We start from the raw sequence: 20726 nt of genomic DNA on the forward strand, positions 1-20726 counted from the left end.
ACACACACACAAAGGAATCGAGGACTAACTGGAAATAGAATTACTGACTGTCTGATGCAGGATTCCTCAGCTGTACGGTTAATTTCACTGCAATTTTAGTGAGTCAGCAATGCAGTTAGCATTTTTTTCACACAGAATAGAACAGTCCTTTGTGGTTTCATCTGTTTATTAGACAGATCCATTTAATCTGTTTAAACGTAAAACTATTTAAATTGTACACAGGAGGTGCAAGCTCATACAAGTCCCCAGAGGAGGAGGCTCCCCCCGACTCTGTGTTTTTCAATTACTGTCATTTAAACACTATGTCAACAGCTATTAGGTTAACTACATGGTTTCTGGGTTTTGTTTGTTTGTTTGTTTGTTTCAAAGGCCGGTGGTGTGTGAGTTGAGGACACGTGCTGTCACATAGTGAGCAGGAGTTTCTTTCTGCAGGTCATTATGGCACCACACTTTTTAAAGTGTAGATATTTGTGAGTGACTACTGTAAATAACAGCTTTCAAATGAATAGCTGCTGGGCCAGATACTGTATATCTAGAGTGAGTGACATAAGATCCGGCATCAATGGACTAAAGCACTTCTGACACAATTGAAATACACCTGCTACTTTGTTATAAGCTAAACTGACAGACAGCCTGGACACTAGACCCATTGAAAAGGCCGGTAAAAAGGGAAAAATCAGTTTCCCGTTCCTTCTGACACCAATGCTGTTTTAGTAACCGTAACATCATCGCTCTAGGAATAGCAAAATTGGTCTATGAGTCAGTCGTCTTTTTCTCCTGCTATAGCCAAGAGTAAAACTTCTCAACAACCATCTGATGGAGTGTTATAAATGTTTTTACAGACATTCACAGCTTATTGAGTCCCCCTTCTCTCATTCCTGATTTTTTTTCTAGTGCATTCAGCAGGTTTAAAGTTCTTTTTAGCTTTCAGTAAAATATCAACAGCAAATATCGACACGAAATCTGGTCCATGGTCACCAATGGAAAAAGCCTAGAAAGAATCTGAGGAAATTTCTCCGAATCTGAAAGACATTCATTGCCCTGATGATGAATCCTCAACACATGTTTCTATTTTTCATTGCTGCCTACAAAACTGGAACTAACAAACAAGGCAACACCCTGTTCAATCAACACTCCATAACCCATGCATATCCTAATCACTCTTAAAAAGGCCAGAACAGCCAAAACAGGCCAGAACAGGGTCTGTCAATAAAGCTATACCAATCTACTTTGTCAGCAAGGCAGAACAAGGCGATGTCAAAAGAAACACAATAAAATATTATCTATCCAAACATATTTAGACCAAATTACTAATATTAATATATTATTATGTATTAATATGATGAATGTACTAATAATGTGCAAGTTAAAAACATGTAATGTGTATTGTTTTCTATTTAGAAGTCTAAACCTTTATATCTCTGAAACCTTTCTAAAAGGTTTCAGAGATAGAGATGAAATTAAGTTATGTTGCAAAAAAAAAAGGAAAAAAACACAAAACAGAGCATACTTTACATGCCATTGTCCACTCTAATCATTTGGTTTTAGATATCATTGTTGAAGTACTATTTCTAGACTGGATACACTGTATTTTGATTTCAGGAGTGACTGGTTTGGATTGAAAGCATTCTGATAAATATGGAATGCGTTTGGACATCTAACTGGTCGTGACTTCGGTGATTGAGTTTGACACTCATGCTCAAGACCTTTCCTCTGGTTTGACTGAGGTTGACAGTTGTGGTTTTGAGTGAAACGTCTCAACAAATCTTGGATGAATTGCCGTGAAATTTGGGACAGACATTCGTGCTCGCTTTGATGATTATTTGACTTCTCGTCTGGTGCACTCATCAGGTTTGAATTCAAATGTGTCTTCTACTTTGTTTTGTTTCGACATTAATGGAGAATTTATGACATTCCCGTCATCCGCGGCGGTAAGTTACTGAGGTTAATCTGCACGATGACAGCTTACATCAACATACTAGCAATTCTCGCTGTGGACAGGTTAACATCCAAACATTAGCATCCAGCTGAAAGCAGCATTGTGCCTGAGTGCAGACTGACAGCCAGATGCTTCATCTTATTATATTTACAGTAACTGCTATCAGATTTTTGTCTCAAACAAATATGAGGGAAATTCACTGAAAACGAAACTTTTAAGAAATGTACATTTAAAACTGTACAATGACACCACACAAGCAATGGCTGTGAGTGCATGTTATGTGTGCATATCTATGTCAGTGCCCAAATGATTAGACAAATTCCACCTTTGTGCACAGCGGATTTAATTAAGGTGAGCTGCGTGTATCACTATGAAAAAGTGCTTTTGGTGAAGCCAGAATTAACTTGCCATCTCAAACACTGCTGCTGTCAGGTTGTTTTTATTCTCTCACATGAAAACTGACCCTGCCGGTAACAAGACAACATGCTGGCATAATTGCCTGGCCAAAAGAAGCGATATAGGAAACTGACATCAAGACAAGGAGGCTCTTCACCATACAATGAGTGTACACTAAGTGGAAAGGAAAGAGGCCAAGGACTAGTGTGTCAAAGCCACAATCAAAGCTGAAACAGCTAATATCAGGAAGATGACCCCAATGATGACCTGCTAAGGAGTGCCTCAGCCAGCTGAAACCTAGCAGAAAAGAGGAGCCAGATGGGCAAACATGGAAGGATAAGCCTCTACATGGCATGGTCAAAAAGACAGCAGGGTGTAAGATGCTGGTATGGAACGCGTACATGAAACCAAGAAACATCTGCACCCAAGTGGGCGAGTGGGGGTATACAGTATATGTTGGGTATAGATATATATACACCAAATGAGTGTGAATATTTATATAAAAAATAAAGACAGACATTTTACCTGCATGAGTGGCACAAAATAAATGGAAATAGGATTGCTGTGGTTTACCTCATAGATTATGGGTTTTTATTTAAAACCATTCTATATAGTGACTGAGGTGTAATAGATTCAAATCGATTTAAAGAGAGTCAAATCGATGCAAAAAAAGTTTTTAGTTAAGAGGATAGTAGTATCTGCCATCTCCTGAAGTTGTCAGTGTTTTCTAAAGAAATAATAAGCATCTTATAATCACCTTCCCAAATGTAATTTCCCCAACACCAGTCTTTATGTGAATCTGAACAAATAGATAATACAACATCATAGTGCACAATCGTGCATGATACTGTACCGTGAGTGAACAGAATATATGAGATGAGTTATTCTGCTCTCTAGTGGTGACACACTGACTTGCAATATACTGTGAAGGGTTAGGTTTACTAAAAGCAATTTGACTAAGTTTGACTTAGTCAGACTAAACAACTTATTGGAGTTAAAACAGAAACGATGATTTCTACTTTGCATGTGTATTACTTTAAAAAATGGCTTAGTATGCTTCTTTGGCTTTGTAAAAGATCCTAGAAAGCATATTGTCTCACCCTACACATCCATTTAAGCTGCGTCTTCATGCTATTTATCATTGACACACCTAGACTAGGCCTTTCTCTCATTCACCGTTTCTGATGACAGATCACTGAATAATAAATGATACTTTACAAATGCTTGAATTTAATATTCTTATAATGCCATCGACTTTTCACACAGAGCAGAGAGCAGGGAATACACTATGTCAAGTCTGCCTGGAGAACCTGCATTATTGAAATGTGGTTTCATTTAACAGAACAGAAAGTTGAGCAGAGATGATAGTGTCATCATACATACTGAGGATTTCTGACAGTGAAGCCATATATAATTCACAAGAACTGCTGGTAAATAAAAGGCATTGGTGTCATACTTCTCCTCCTTCCTGCTGTTTTTGTTGTCTCAGAAAAAAAGGACTGGAAAAAGCCTTTGCTCTTGAGACATTGTCTTTTTGAATAGGCAGGCAAATCTGGTTCTACGTCAGCAAGAGCATGAGGAGACTAATACACAAAAGATGGACCTCATCGCCATTGAAAGAGAGTTGTTTCAGGGCTTTGCGTTTTGTAAAATAAAATAGGTAACCAATGCTGTCCAAACTAACACAAGTTTGTGTGTGATTGTTCAAGGCACTACATCACATCCAAACGTACTTTAAAGGCTATTTTAAAATTAATTCTGCATCTGTCATATCAGTACAATTTTCATTCTACTTGCTTGAGTTATTATTACCTGGACCTTGTTGGTGCCACACTCTTAGAAATAAGGGTCCCAAAAGTGTTCTTCTCCAAGGGCTGAAGTTCTACTTTGAACCATTTGCTTCTGAAAAACCCTTTCCTGAAGACAGGGTTATTCAAGGGTTCTGCTAACACTAATGGTTTCAGCTGGAAACTTTATAAAAGTTTCTACCTGGAAGCCGAAGAACATTATACGGTTATACTCTAATGTCTATTCAGGTTCTGCATTGATCTGTTATCATATTCTCACAGGAGAATGTGCAACAAAGCATAGTGGTTATGATGTGGCTCAGCATTTAATAATCATGTTAATGTGTTTCTCGAGTGCATGGGTCTAGTGTCCACGTATTAATATAGATGAAGGTGCTGTGGAGCCATCTGAAGCTACTCAGTATGATTATGTTTCATGACTGGGTCAATGTAGGACTGTTATAAAGTGTGTAACATGTGTATTATAATGTGCAGTATCAAAAGATAAAATGTTTGAGGAAAGGAAACTACACCAATTTAATGACCAAAACAAATAAGCACTTTTCTTTACAAAACTGGTTTGTTCTTTCCCTCAAGAGTTAATATCACTAATTTCTTCATTTACCTCTACTTTAGCAATACCTATACCATTAAGCTCAATTCATGTTAAGTCTTATAATCGTCATTTTGAAAACTCAATCAGTTTCCATGTTGTATTGATTAGGTTGTTGACTGAACAGCTCCTAAGATAACATTTTGAGAGCGGAGGATGAATGAGAGGCTACAGATAATGAGCCACCAGTGTTGAATTATCCACTTACTTTCCACGCCTGTCATTATATTATTGAATTTGTGACAGCAAATCTGAGCCAAACAAACATCAAAACATTGTTCAAAGTCGCTCTTGATCACATCATTCCTTTTTCCGTGCCTTTATTTTGAAAACTAGTATGGTAGTCAACCCTATAAAGGCGTAATTAAACATTATTCAGCAGCCATAAACATTATGCAGGTAGTGCACATTGTTAGTACATTTTGTGTAATCTGTTGTTGTGCCTCTTATAGGAACAGAAGCAAATCAATCAAGTCTGATGCGTTGTTTGACTGAACTAATATTATAGCAATCAGTCATTTTCCCAATGGCAACAACAACCTTTGACAGTGTTGTGTAAAAGGTGTACTAATCATTGCTGGTTGTTTCCTAAAATAGTGGCTCTCCAGTAATGTGCTATGAATTATAATATTATGCTATGTATTTAAAAAAATAATAGTAATGGAATTGAGACCATGCAACACTGGAGCTCTAGATCTTTTTACATATACAGTGCTCTGGATAAATAATTTAAAAAAAACTACTATACGGTAAAGTGTACCCCATCAACAGGAGTACAGACACCAAATATATAGCGTACACTAGTTTGAATGCTGAAGTGCACAAAATGTAATAGTAAATACTCAAATATTGCATTACTAAAAGGTCTGCAGAGTATATTCATTAACCAATCTACAGTGTTATGAAAGAAGTAAGGGCCCTTTTCCAAATTATCAGCCAGTTTCATGTAGTAATAACACAAGTTTCATGTAGAGTCAGGGATATTATCTCCTATCCTATCAATTATCACCTTTACTCTTGGCTGTTCATTATTTTTGTAAAATTTATTTCACTTTTATCTCTCATTTCTACAATTCTTTAGCTCTCTGGCTTCTATGGCATTCACTTATCAATCAAAGCAAGATTTTTCCAAATGATGTTGCAGGACAACAAACGTTTGTCTGTACTCTATAAAAATAAAAGAATAAGCATAACAACCTTTGTGCTTTGTATGTTCAAAGTCAAAACTTGATGGTAATTTGCACACATTCAGTTTTGTACATTAGTATGCACAAATAACAACAACATAAAAGGACAATGTGAAAAAAGACTGCAGCACTATATGGAACTATACATTTTATGCAGAAACATTGATGTGGAGGAAAAGGCACATGTTTGAACTGATGAATGACAATTCTCACTGTCACAGGGATGTTTTCTAAACCTATACTGCCACAATCCAATTCAGAACCATAAGAGACCAACAGATAACACACGAAAATGACTGCAGATGGATGAAACCCTCTGAAAATCTCTGGAGACATTCAGTCTCAATGAGGCTGAGTGTCTAATCATCCAGGGCTGGATTATCTCAAAGTGGCCATGACTGAGCCACCAAAATAATGGTAATTTGTTAATGCGTGGATGCTGTACTTGTGACACTATTCTGATGCTAGACAACGTGATTGCAGAACACCTGATTATTTCTATTTTTGTAGTGCATACACTTGAGGTTATTACCCTCATTTATTACATAGACCGCAGAAGCATGTACCTGTCACTCAGTCTCCATTTTCTACAAGCACCACTAATAACTTCCATTAAGATTGCCATTACAAAAGTGATATTACACTCTATTTACATTATCGTTGTTGGGATTATCATTTGTGGAGAAAATGATAATCCCAGGTTGGAACAACTTCGAGCCCCAGTTGGAACAAGAGCCTTTCTGCAAAGAGTTTGCATGTTCTCCCTGTGTGGGCGTGGGTTTTCTCCGGGTTCTACGGCTTCCTCCCACAGTTCGAAAAAACATGCGATGAATGTATGTACGAATGATAACAATAGCCAATTTGTAAAGCGCTTTGGGTGTCTAGAAAAGCGCTCTAGAAATGTAATGAATAATAATAATAATAATAATTATAATAATAAAAGCAGAGTGGTGTTGTAAAACCACTCCATGGGTAAAAGTGTTGCTAATGGCATGGCAACAGATGGCAAACAATGGCAAACGTATACACACTTATGTTCATGACTGTAAATAAGAGACTCATGATGATATTAATGTCGATTATATACACCACTTCCGCTGATACTTAATTAACTCAAGCCTCTCTCTCTGCAAGGCAGAATGCAGCCAACACATTTATTTCCTCTGTTTGGCTTAATTTTTTTCTAATTAAGTAAGAGATTCAGAATGTTGTTTTCATATTGTTGCAATCCAGCATTTGTTAAATTGAATGTTCAGAATGTTTTTTTTTACAGAAAAATTTAGACAATGTCAAGGCAATCCGATGTTTTTCAGAAGTCTAATAACTAGACTCAGCACACTAGATTGCACTCTCTGCTCCAATTTATCTAAAAAGGTGCAGCATTCCTCTCTTTCTCGTTCCATTAGCAAAGCTATTTTCTGTGTCACGCCATAATTGCTTTTAGCAGAGGTATTAAATTAGCACTACATGTGGTCTATATGAAATGTCCACTGACACGGTATGCTTTTGAACATCTCTGCAAACAAACAGAGAACAATATGCCACTTCCAAATTCAACCACAGCATATGACAACAATTTGACAAAATGATAATGACACTGGATCTTTCAGTTACACCCACAATTCTGGTGTCGTCACTGCCCTTTTCACACATCCAGAGGTGCAAAAATCCCTTCGATAAATGTGGAGAAGGTGTAAGGTAAACACATGCTGCAGGCTACATTAAGCAGGGTAAAAGGTTGAAACATCCATCAAGTCTGTGTAAAAAAAAAAAAAAAAAACTTCCACATATGAAGAGAAATCCCATTAGCTGTTAACCATTTCCATTCCAGCAACCCTAGGACATAATGTCTTACAAACCTTAATCAACATTTGTTCTTAATATTGGTAATCTGGTAGGTTTTCAGTTTGATTAATCCAGTCACAGCCCGGAGGACTTTCTGAATTATGTGTGTGAGATGTTGCCACGGATGGAATAAAATTCATGATGAGTTCAAAGAAGTTAATGGCACCTCCCGATGTCTTTACTGCAGAATTCAAACAGTCAAGAATGTAGGTCGATCACAGATGATAATCCCAAAAAAATTTTGTGAATTTTTTGAGAATAAATATTCAACTCTGGGAATTAGACATCCACTTGACTAGTGGTCACTCGTATAAATGAACAGATAATTAAACGATGTAATGAAAATGACACATTAAACTGTTCATACCTCTACATTGTAAATTCAAGTTAGCTGCACATTGTTTAAAACACGACATTATAAAAGACAATTCCCCTCTTCTATGATGCACTCACGCACTTTAAATTCACTGCCTGACAGTGACATGGTCCACACTGTAAATCCCCCTGACAAAGACTTTAAGCCACACGAACATACACACAATTACAACACACATACACAACTAATATAATGCTCTTATCTTCCATTTAATCTTCAATCTAAAGCATCATAGGAAGTAAAGGTTGAGTAAATTTTTCATTGTCAGATAAGAGGGAAAACAAATAATAATAATAATAATAATAATAATAATAAAGATTTGCCATAAGACACATTAAGTAACGAAGGAGATAAGAAAAAGATATCATCTCTAATTATGCTACTTTATACAAGAGTATTGACTCAGTGGATTTTATCGACTCCATGATTTTGTGTTATTATCTTGGATCGACTTGGCTGTGTGTGTTTTAAAATGAGCATTTGAGCCATGCGGTCGTTGTTAATTATAATCTGTGTGTGTGTGTGTGTGTGGTGTGTGTGTGTGTGTGTGTGGCTTCTTTATGTAGCAGGACAGAAGGACTCATGGGAGGTTCTGTGTCAGATGCTACATCACATCACGCAGAATATGATGAGAAAGCCAACAATATGCTCAGTCCTTTAAAAACATAACAGGACTCAATTTTAAAACGTCTAAAGCGTTTATTTTTTTTATGTGATTTGTGCCTGTGTTTACCATTGACTGAACAACAATGGATGATAAATACATGTCCAAACTGTCACCTACTGTTGATTTTTGGGCTGGGATGTACCTGGTAATAATAGGTGAGTACATTGTTTGTTTACTCATAAAGTTTGTGAGCTTTAATATATTTATTTTAGGGAACTTTTAAAATTATAAAAAAAATAGATAATTGTCAAATTTTTTTAGACTGATTTTTCCTCTTGAAATGCATGTTTATGGGCAGAAATACATCTAAGGTAAAACATTCACAGCAAGTATACATGTGTTATAGCTTTATAGTTTGTTTGCACAAGGTATCAACAATATGGCGATACATATGGAAGTTGTTTTTATATTGCTGCTAAAGAAAATTGTATGAGGAGGCCGTGGATCAGTGGTGGAGTGGTCCCAACAGGCAGGCAGACAGGTCGGGGGTTTGTGACTGGCTCCACAAGTCTACATATGTGCGATGTGTCCCTGGGCAAGACACTTTACTCTAAGCTGCTCCTGATGGTTATGCTGAAGGGTGTGAATGGGTCTGTGAGATAAAGTCTTGCATATCGATGCACTGTGTGGATGTGTGAGTGGATGGGTATCTAGACTAAAAAGGGGCTATATAAATACAGGAAGCCCATTTATATTGAAATAATTGTTAACTGTAATCATTGTTGTTGTTGTCCTAGCACTCAGCCCCAAGTGTTTTGTTTTTTACAATTTGTTTTATACATAAACACTCACTTGTTTTATTCTCATTATCCACTCCAGAATGAGCATGCATCCCATTTATGGGGGTTATTTATCTGAAGTCCCTCTGTCTATATATACATATATACATATACATATCTGTATTTCCCCTTTTTTCCTTAGTGAGGGGGTTTGCTAGCCCGTGAGCTGATACTGATCCTGGTGAAGGTTACACAACAACTGATTAAAGCCTATGTCGTTCTTATTTATTTTACTTTCAATAACTTTAAGTCTATTTTACTTTCAATCATTTGATGGTGTGTGGATCCAGTTTCTAAGATGAATTAGATAATCAAATATGAAGGTAAATGAAGATGCTCATCATCAAGATATTGGAGATATTGTGACTGAGCAGAGTTCAGACAGCAGGTAGACAAACAATGCTTCTCATCAGGTGAGGGGGTTCAGTCAGTAAAGACAAGAGAAAGTAGGATTTTGATAAGACAAGTGGAGTTAGTTGATCAGACGCCCGGATGCCATGATTGTTATTATTATTATTACATATATAGATTGAAACTAAAACAATTAACTGCATATAAAAGTCATATAAGGTGACTGTGCAAGACTTTGGGTTATAAGTGGCACTGGCAAATAAATGCAGAGAACTGTGTGTGTGTGTGTGTGTGTGTGTGTGTGTGTGTGTGTGTGTGTGTGTGTGTGTGTGTGTGTGTGTGTGTGTGTGTGTGTGTGTACCTCAAAGGGATGTTCCATCACTTCAGGTCTGCAGCTGCTGGAGTCTCTTTGTGTCTCTTGAATCACTCCACACTGAATCACTCCACAATTTCCCCTCGCTTTTCTTGTGAAGCAAATCGCAACAAATGACCTGGTGCCACGGCTCAAGTATCAGTCCATCTTTAAAAGGATCTGTAGTGGAATATGGATTAACTGTCACTACCCCTCTACACACAAAATACAAATGTGTGTCCCTAGAAAAATAAAGCTGCATTTGGATGCTGCAACTTCCCTTGTAGTGCTAGCACGACTGCAATTGATACTGCAAATTACAAACACTACAAGTGGTTGCCTACCATTTGCATTAAGTGCCACATCACCCTATAGATGGCATTTTATCTACCTTCACTGCAGGAAAAAGTGTTTATTATAAGCATTTTTTCCCCATTTTCTATTTACAACTAGCCAATCATTATTGCCATTAATGTCTTAAGCCCACTTGCACATATACATTCACTCACAACCAGCACCTACATAAAAAGCTTGTATCCTGTAGCCATATATCAAACATTAAACTTCAAAATGTGCAGGAAATTAACTTCATTACTTCATTTCTTCTCTCTCTCTTTTTTTGTCAACTACTTTCACATGTGCTCCCAGTGAATTTTTATGTTGACATGTTTTATGCACTGCAGTTATACCATGGGACATGGACATGGTTTCCTTGTGTTGAGACCACAATTTACAAAGTACACAGTAATTATGCAAAAACATGTACTGTGAAATGAAATAACATTGACACGTGTTATTCTGAGGTGCCAATAATTGAGTTTCTGTTCAACAAACATTAACAGGCTTCTTTCAAATTGAAAGCCTTACATATAAACTTAACTATACAACAAGCTCTGCTCTCAGTGGACCATTATGCAACATGTTACACATCCAATGTGCAATATAGCACTCACTGTATGTGCCATATATCAAGTGTAATCCTGTTTTACACTGTAAATATTCACCTCATACTGTATTTTGGTTACTTACTGTCTATTCTATCGAATTTTATAACCTTAATAGTGGATATAGTGGTAACTGTACGTTCATAGAAAATGCATGTTCACTGTTTATTGCATTTCTCCATTGTGAAACTAATAAAAGCACTTATCTTATCTTATAGTATCTTCTTTTAAAACTTACCTCATGTTTCTAAATGCGTCACGGTGGCTCTCTGTCACGATATACCGTTATAATTATCTGAAAAGCACGGCTGTACATAATCATGTTAATTAAGTATGTCATCGTATGTAAACGCCTACACCTGTGCTAATGTCCTGCTAAAACGCCTCCAAATGTCTGCTCGAAAAAAGACCTCGATAAAAACATGCTAAAAGTGTTGTTAACAAGTGACACGACGTATTTAAACGTTTAAACATTCCATGTTTGTTTGTAGTTAAGTCCGCAGCTTGTGTGCGAGTGTGTCTTTTCCAAGTTGCTCAGTCTGTGTGCTGTGCTCACTGCTCATGGCGCCTCGTGCCCCCCCTACCGGAGGCATCCGGGATTACCCAACAACATATGCACACATGTAGAACATAACACTGCAAATAGCTCATGATACTTTGAATGAATTTGATACTGGATAAAGCCTGCATGTGTGCAAAATTTGCATCTTAATGAAAAAAATAATGATAATAATTTTTTAAAAATGACAAGCGTGTATGTTGTTATTACAACATATCCACTTTTGCTATTTTTCTCCAGCGTGGAGGTCAGCTGCTGGAAGGAAGGGATGATAAAAGCAAATGCAGAAAATTGACTTACAGACTTCAATGAATAGAGATGTGACATTGCATTTGTTATCTGCACGTCACTGTGGTTTTTTTTTTTTAAATTATTATTATTTTCATAACAGGGATGGAAGTAAAACTATCCAAGGATCTTAACATATCGGCAGTGAATTTCTTTCAAAAAAAGTATTATACCGAAGGCTTTTTCAACAAACATGTCACGTATTCAGTGATTGTTTGATGTATGGATGTATGGAAAAACACATTACTTGCCTATTCACAGATTAAAATTACAATTTTATTTTAACACATAACAGGACAATACTGCATGTTTTATTCATCATATTTGCGTTCACTTATATAAGGGAGAGTTATTACAGGTTTAACACCTCAACCAATCTCTGTAATGGATTTGATGATTACTGAAATGCTATAATTAATTTTCCAATCTCTTAGAATCCCATGCAATTCAAGCACTTTGCTTCAAAGTGATGAAAATAATTTAGGGGAGGGAGCGAGGTAAAGAGTCCAGTCCACAACTATTCAGTGTCACGGAGCTGTTGCCTACAGCAAATTAAACCTCACAGAGAACTAAGGTGCTTCTCTGGCCATATGGGTATATACTGTACATTCAGAGAGCAGATGAAGCAAGTTACAGCCATGCCTGAATTTCACTTCATTTTTAAGCACCACTAAGGATGTGTGAATCCTGACATCTCATCACCACAGGCTGCCATCGTGTGATTTTAGGTTTTATTGCAGCAAACACCCTCTATCATCACTCTATCAACAGCAACACAGCTGCAGGCGTCTCATTTAATCTCGTCATGGAATCACATTTATTCAAGGGTTTGTTTGTTTTTGTCTCTAAGAAGGTAGAAGTCACACATGGGCAACATACGGCCGCTGGACTGAACCAAGCCCATCAATCACTTTTATCGGGCCTGTGGCGTCCTCACAGGAAAAAAAAATTTTAAAAAATAAAAAGGGCGTATTTATTTACGGCCCAGGTTATAGAGATTCAAGAGTGTTCTGTCTACGTTTTGATTGAGCAGATAGGATTAATAGTGAGATTAACTGTAAAAGTTTGACAGGTTTTAACACTAATCACAAATATTTCCCAATTCTAGCATTTATAGATAGATCTACAGTATATATCTGTAACTGTATATCTTTCAAATATATCTAACTGTAAGTGACTGGTGTTTCTGTGAGAGAGAAAGCTTTGGTTTTGAAAGAGGTCAAGGACCTTTGACCACCTCTTAAAACCCAGTTAATACAGAGATTATTGAGAGTGTATTGCTATACTGAAGGACTGAAACCTGTTACAGAGAGATGTTTATATTGATTACAGCCTGTGGCCTTCATCCCTGAATGAAGGCACATTGATCCCCTCACATTGAGACAGTACAATATTGATTTTGTTATATGATGTTTTTTCAGTCTATATTCTTATTATTTCCTACAGCCGCCCTGTCTATCTTGGGGAATGCTGCAGTCCTGGCCAATGCAGCCCATCGCCTCACTTCACTCAAAGCTCCGGAGCTGCTGACAGTGAACTTAGCATTAACAGACATTGGCATGGCCCTCAGCATGTATCCGCTGTCCATTGCCTCAGCTTTTAACCATGTCTGGATTGGAGGGGATGCCTCTTGCCTCTACTACGGCCTGATGGGTATGATCTTCAGTGTAACCAGCATCATGACCCTGGCTGTGATGGGGATGGTCAGGTTCCTGGTCACAGGAAGTCCACCTGAGGCAGGTAATGACATTTCAAATAGGATTTAAGGGAGATCAGCGCAGTGAAACACCATATGGCATTTATTAATCATTATTGTAAGACAACAATCAATCTTGACAATTGTCCCAGGGATTGAACTGTTTCCTAAATTCCCTTTGGGATCAATAACATATCCACCCAATCAAATCTAAAGCTGGACATCAGCTTTGAAATAAAGCCTTTCAATTATTTCAAACCAAAAAAAACATTACCTATGGCTTTCTTATCTTTTTAAATGCCATGTTAGTCTATATTGACAAGGATTATCGATCACACAATTGGTTTGACGTCCTCCTCTAACCTTAACCACACCATAGGTGCAACACCAGTAGATAACAGAATGTGTGAGGTTTAAAAATAATGGCACTGGATGTAAAAAAAAAAAAAGAAAAAGAGGAAAATACATTGTATAATATTCTTACTGTAGTTGTAGGTTGCACAAAATACAGTTGCCACTGCTTATTAAGCTCATTACAACAGCCTCCATTGTAGCTGCAACCTCCATCCTCCCAGCTGTGCCTCACTGATGTGTGCTTAGCTTTGGTGATGTTGTGATTTAATTAAGATCCTAATGGTAATGTCTGTCTTAAAAATTAGCTCCTATAGCGTCCACATTGTTGCTTCCATTTTTTAAAGGTTGATGTAAAGACGGTTAATTTGTGCCAATACATTCAAATCTTGCAGACTTGTGGTGCACTCTATCGGGCAAATGCTGTGTGTAACAAAACAATCCAGTGTATAAAACCAATACAGTTCATACACTGAAGTGAATTCAAAATCTGTCTCTAGGTCTCAAGTTCCAGAGGCGAACTGTCTGTATTGTGATCACTGGGATCTGGCTTTACGCAGTCCTGTGGGCCTTGCTGCCTCTGCTCGGCTGGGGCAGTTATGGCCCAGAGCCGTTTGGAATCGCCTGCTCGATAGCGTGGACCGGCTACGGGAAATCTCTGAACCACTTCACCTTCATCATAGCTATGTCCATTCTCTGCACATTCCTGCCATTTCTGGTCATTATCTTCACCTATTTTGGCATTGCCTGGAAGCTGCACAGAGTCTACAAATCCATCCAGCGCAATGATTTTCAATGCGGCAATGTCGAGAAGAAAATCACCTTTGTAAGTATCAATGCAGGCACTGTGTTGTTTTTTTTTTTACTTTTACTGATCGCACACAAGCTTATTTGTGAATTGTAAATAAGAGTACTGGAAGAAATGAATCCACAAAAAACACTGTAACACTTTGCAAAAGACATTTTACTAAAGTAGATGTTAACGCAAAGTGGGAAATTTGAGCCAGGTTCTGTTTTATGTTCTAAATGGAGCTAGACGAGCAATGACAATATCAGCTTTGATACAGATAATAATAGTATGAGATACATTTATAAGATTTAAGCACATCTTCAGGCAACCAGGCCTATAAGCAAGCATATTCCGGATACACACATTGCAATGGGCTATGTACCAAAACAACACTGTAGTAACAACGTGGACCTACACAGTCAAATTGTTGCCACTTCACAGAAAAATAAGCCAAGTGAAAATTCAAAGGCACATGAAATCATTACATTCTCACCAACTCTAGCCACAAAAGTCAATGTTACTAGGCAACAAAGCAGTCACTGATGCTCTCCGTAGTTTATTGAGTTACTGCTGGTCACTGGTTGCACTCACCTACTTTAATGCCTCTCCATACGGTCTACTAATCCTCTTTGCTCACACTGCAAGTTCCCTCTAAGCTCTTTTTTATCACAGGTGTTTCAGTAAATATTGAAGTTCCAGCTGAAAGGTCAATATTTTAGCTTTTAAAGTTTGGGCAGCACCATCCACCTGTTAGTCACACAAAATGTGGCGGCCTATGGCCAAGTGGAAGGGAAATCAGCTTTGAGGGTCAAGGGTTCAAATGTTTGCTCCCCAGGTGTAGATGTGTGCTGCCCACTGCTCCTTGTTTGTGTTCTTTTCTGGTTTAATTCTGATTCTAAGATGGCAGGTGTGTCAGAGGGTTAGGGTTAGGTTTCTCAAATCTGTGACAGAGGAGACTGCAGTATTTTACTCACCTAGAAGATCTACATTGATGAGATAACTAAAGCAACACAGTTATCTCTTTGTTTGGCTCTGTTGGAGTCATGGTTGAGCTGAGAGGAGGTCATTTATTGATCATAGCAGACTCCACCACTTCACAAACTACTCACTATAGGGCATTAGTGGCCTCTCATTTATTCAGGTCTACTTATCTGTCAATGAAATCGAAGTCGATGTCACATCATCACATTGACACAGCGGAGGAACACAGCTGTACAACAATGAGCAACTTTTATTCAACTTCTCTGTAACATTAACAGTCAATATGTGTATAGTAAAGCACACTTTAAAAAAAAAAAAAACAAGAATCAACATGATTTCTGAAAGACATTTAAACAAAACAAAACATGGGTATAACCTTAAATTTTCAGGTAATTTTAACCAACCACCAAAACTCACCATCTCCATCGTAGCCACTCCCAGGGCTGATGGGACTCAACGGCTTTGAATTGTCGACTTGTTCCACAGATGTCGACACATCAGCTTTTCTGCCCTACTTGCTACTCACTACTCACTGCTTCAATAACGGTTAGCCAGTGATGTTTAACCAGAGGCATAAGGCATCTTTTATATTCTACAGGCAACAGTGGTGGTTGATGAAGGTCTCATGTTATAAAAATAATGAATGCATGAATAATGTCACACACTGCTGCTTTAAAAGCCTGGTGTGTGGGATTTGAGTGAAATGATTTATATTTGGCATAAATGGAAACTTAAATATTATTTTTGAGTGTACAATCACCTTAATGTATGAATTGCTCTCGTTCCCTTGCTCCCTTTATATTCCCTTTATATCAGGTGCAGGTTTTCTTTAGTGATGTTAGACCACCATGTTTTAATGAAAACTGAAGATTACCATAGGTTCTCCTACATGCTTGGAAGAGAAGTATTAATAAATATACCCCAGCAAGTACAAGTATACAAAATAAAAACACATTTTACAGCAATGAGGATGATTAGTATTGTAAATAAAGACACAGGGGATTTTGTGCGTGTGTTGAGTTTCCTCTTGTTCTAATCTGCTAATTTATATGTAATGCTCACACTACATGTTCAAGTGTTGGAAAACGAGTTAACCTCCACCACACATACATTGATCATCGTCACTGCAACAGAAAACACTCATTATAAAATCTGTCGTATGTGAGCACCACTCCAGTATAAGACCCTAAAGCGTAAAGTACAATCTCAATCATCACATTTACATTGTATGTCCACGTTTGTATTAATTTATGTCTGTGACGTGTGTGTGTGCATATTCATGAGAGTGTCGATGTCAAACAAGTGACATCAGGACCAGTAGTGCCCATAGAGACTAAAATAAGGCTCTGTTTAGGCCCAGTTCACAAGGATAACTGCTTGAAACCTCTGTGTTTATCTTCTTGTATTAATGGGTCAGCTCTAGTTTAATTAAAATGCTTCACAGATTAGAGATGTAATTTATTAGTGCAGTTCTATGGGTGAGTTGTCATGTTGTCATGTGTCCAATGTGTTTCCGGGCAAGGCACTTCTCCCAAAAACTGTCAGGTAGCAGCGGCTGCAGTGTATGAATGTGTATGATAGATGTGTGAAAAAGTGCTGCACATATTATAGATTCAACTCCACTGTATGAACGCACGTGTGTGTGTTTATGAACGCACGTGTGTGTGTGTGTGTGTGTGTGTGTGTGTGTGTGTGTGTGTGTGTGTGTGTGTGTGTGTGTGTGTGTGTGTGTGTGTGTGTGTGTGTGTGTGTGTGTGTGTGTGTGTGTGTGCGTGTGTGTGTGTGTGCGTGTGAATAGAGGAATGGCAAAAGAAAAGTGCTTTATATGGTCATCAAGATTAGAAAAGTGCTTTATAATAACAGAGCATTCAACTTATCAGGCCACTAAAAAGTACTGCAGCACCACAGAGCACTCAAGCTACTCTCTGTCTGTGACTTTTCAATAAAATGCAATAATAATGTCCATTGTAAGTTACGTAATAACATCTAGAAAGCTTGAGTTGGGTGGTTTATAGTTTATAGTTTTGTTGCATGTTTAGAACGTCTCAGAATACAGAGAGTGTTATCTTTGGTCACTGACAGGTCTTATTCTTTCACATATTTTGCAATTAATGTTTATGTGGGACTTTCTAAACCACTGTAGGTTAGACTTCCTCTTGCTTGTGGTCAATTTACAGTGATTTGAACGGAACGGCTTAAGAGTGAGGGCAGTCATGGGGTTTTTTTTTGGTGTGACAAAAACGAAACTAGGCATAACTCTTATTACATCAGTTATTTTGTCATTAAAAAAAGCAACAATCAACAAAGAACTGCACAGAAAGCTTTTGATGAAAGATGAAAAGAGTTTTCACTCTCCCTCGAACTGGCTCTCCTCACCGTGATTGATGACGATAGATGTTTCAGCACTTGCCAGGTTTCTTAATTGAAAGTGATTGACTTTTGCAAACCCTTTCCAGTGAAGCTCTTTCATATGGTTATGTGTAATTAACCATCTGGTGCATCAGGTTAGGAATTCAACATTTGAACTCTTTATTCCTGTGAAACGCGAAGAAAGGAGGAATTTAATAGGAAAACAAATAAAACTCTCTCCCCCCACTCATCAACAATTATTTGATCTTATCAACAATTATTTAATTAGTGTCTTCGGTCAAACTCAAATTGGCTGTCTATTCCTGCATATCCCATCAGATGGACACGTTTCTCATAATAACCGGTGTGATCCTTCCAGTGTAACCATGGAAACATTGATTGCATCACACAGTAAAAGGTCTTTCAGGTATAAGTCAGAACCATGTACCTGTTCGTCGCATGACAATGTGTGTGTCTGTTTTTAAACAATAACTGTTGCATATCTCCTCACCTGACTGATCACAACATACTGATAATAACATGATAACTTGGCCCTTGTATTATTGTATTTCAGTTTATCAGGCATTGCCCACCACAAATTATTATCAGTCTCACATTTTTAACTACACATTCTTTTTTTCCACACACTTGTCCACAAAATTCACACTATTGATTTGACAACAATAATCATTTAAAAACAATACATGTTTATTACCTATCCTTATTAGTTCCTCAAAGGTTCCTCTTTTATCAACTGAAATAGCTAATTTTGTTGTAGTCTGGGAGCTATTTTTCCCCACTAATCATTCCCATTGCCTCACAGAACCACCCATATATATATATATATATATATATATATATATATATATTTTTTTTTTTAATTAAAGCTGCAGTGTGTATGTTTTTTTTGGGGACTATTATTATTCTGCCTCTGCTTAGGCCTTGTGAACAAACCATATGATTTGCACACTGTGTCTGAAAATCTGTAAATGGGCTGTGTCAAGCAATACTATCAGACCTACATAAATGAGGGAGCAGCAGTGTGAATGCAGCGGCAGCACAGAGGCGAGCTGGGGCAAGAGAATTTATCCTGTCAAATTGGTGAATGACTGGGGTTTTTTAAGAAGTAGAATTCACTTCTGAAACTCTTTGTGGGCACAGTTGCAGTTGAAAGCCAGAGAGTCATGTGGAGCTCATAACCTTAAAGGTGCATTATGTAATAAATCTAAAGCTACTGGCCATAAAATCCTCCTAATATGTCACAGAGACTCAGGAATAATGTTCATATAACAAACTGAACTCACCAACAACAACAGTACAGACAAAATATGTGCATTAAAAAAAATATTTTGCAGACTGCAAATCATGTTTATGTTTTGAAATCATGTTTTGGCATGTGGCGCCACCTAACGTCATCTACCAATAATTGCAGTCAGTAGAGTCTCAGCTGCCGAGCAACCACGGGTTGCCAGTTACGTCTGAGCTACAATGGCGGAGAAAACGAAACCTAAAAGACCTCGGTATTTTGAATTTGAGTGGAGTAACCGTTTTTGGCCACATTCTTACATATGGCGCCTTTTAACAACATTGTATGAACTCACTTGACAATTTTGAATGTAACATTTCCTTTGTTTATATTTAAAAGTTATGCCCCACCGTTTTAAATGTGTATCACACAAACATTACCTTGTTACTAGATCAGTCAGCTACTCTTGCCCAGATGTTAACCCTGTCCTCTCATCATGTCTTCTCATTTCAGATGGCTGTGTTGATCAGCTTAGGCTTCCTCATTGCCTGGACCCCGTACGTGGCTCTCAGTTTCTGGAGCATGCTTCACTATCAGGAGCAGGACCACTTGGATCCCTTCATCTCGCTGTTTCCCTGCCTCTTTGCTAAGAGTGCCACCATGTACAACCCTTTCATATATTTCATCTTCACGCGCACCGCATGGCACAAGCGCCTGCGCCTCCACAGACTGGGATTTTGTCGTTCGTGTCGGGTCTGTTTCCCTGCTGAAGAGCCAAAAACGACAATGAAAATGGTTGACGGCACCATTACCAGCGATAAGATGGTTGTAGCAAGTGTGATGGGAGCTCCAGACAGACTGTCCATGACCGAGATATGACTGTGGCATAACAGTGTTGAAAAGAATATAGTACTGTATGTAGCAATGCAATTATATTAAAACAAAGGCATACAAAGTTACCTCCTTTGTTCCGACTTACAAACAATCTCTTCAGGTTCTTCCTCACACTGTCCCAAAAAAATATGGATTGACCGTAAGTGCAATGGCCCTGCGATGGACTGGTGACCTGTCCACGGTGTGCCCTGCATTTCACCCTGTGAAGAAAAAAAACTTGGATTGTTTTATTTACTTATTTTATGTATTTAATTTATTTTTAACTAAGTAGGCATCATTTACAGTAAGGTCCATACATATTGGGACTTCTTCTTTTTGGCTCTGTACACCACTACA

General features: G+C 37.8%; 1 protein-coding gene across 1 annotated transcript; it reads left to right on the forward strand.

Annotated features, from left to right (window-relative positions):
• Positions 1 to 8892: 8892 nt before the first annotated feature.
• On the forward strand, positions 8893 to 20375 carry opn8a (opsin 8, group member a; the record flags this gene model as incomplete). The annotated part of the gene is made up of 4 exons (XM_083898512.1): positions 8893 to 8965; positions 13530 to 13823; positions 14631 to 14956; positions 20010 to 20375. The coding sequence occupies 4 exons, from the start codon at positions 8893 to 8895 to the stop codon at positions 20373 to 20375; spliced, it is 1059 nt and encodes a 352-aa protein (XP_083754638.1).
• Positions 20376 to 20726: the final 351 nt, after the last annotated feature.

The sequence above is a fragment of the Microchirus variegatus genome, assembly GCF_963457635.1.
Source record: "Microchirus variegatus genome assembly, chromosome: 12".
NCBI classification, from domain to species: domain Eukaryota; kingdom Metazoa; phylum Chordata; class Actinopteri; order Pleuronectiformes; family Soleidae; genus Microchirus; species Microchirus variegatus.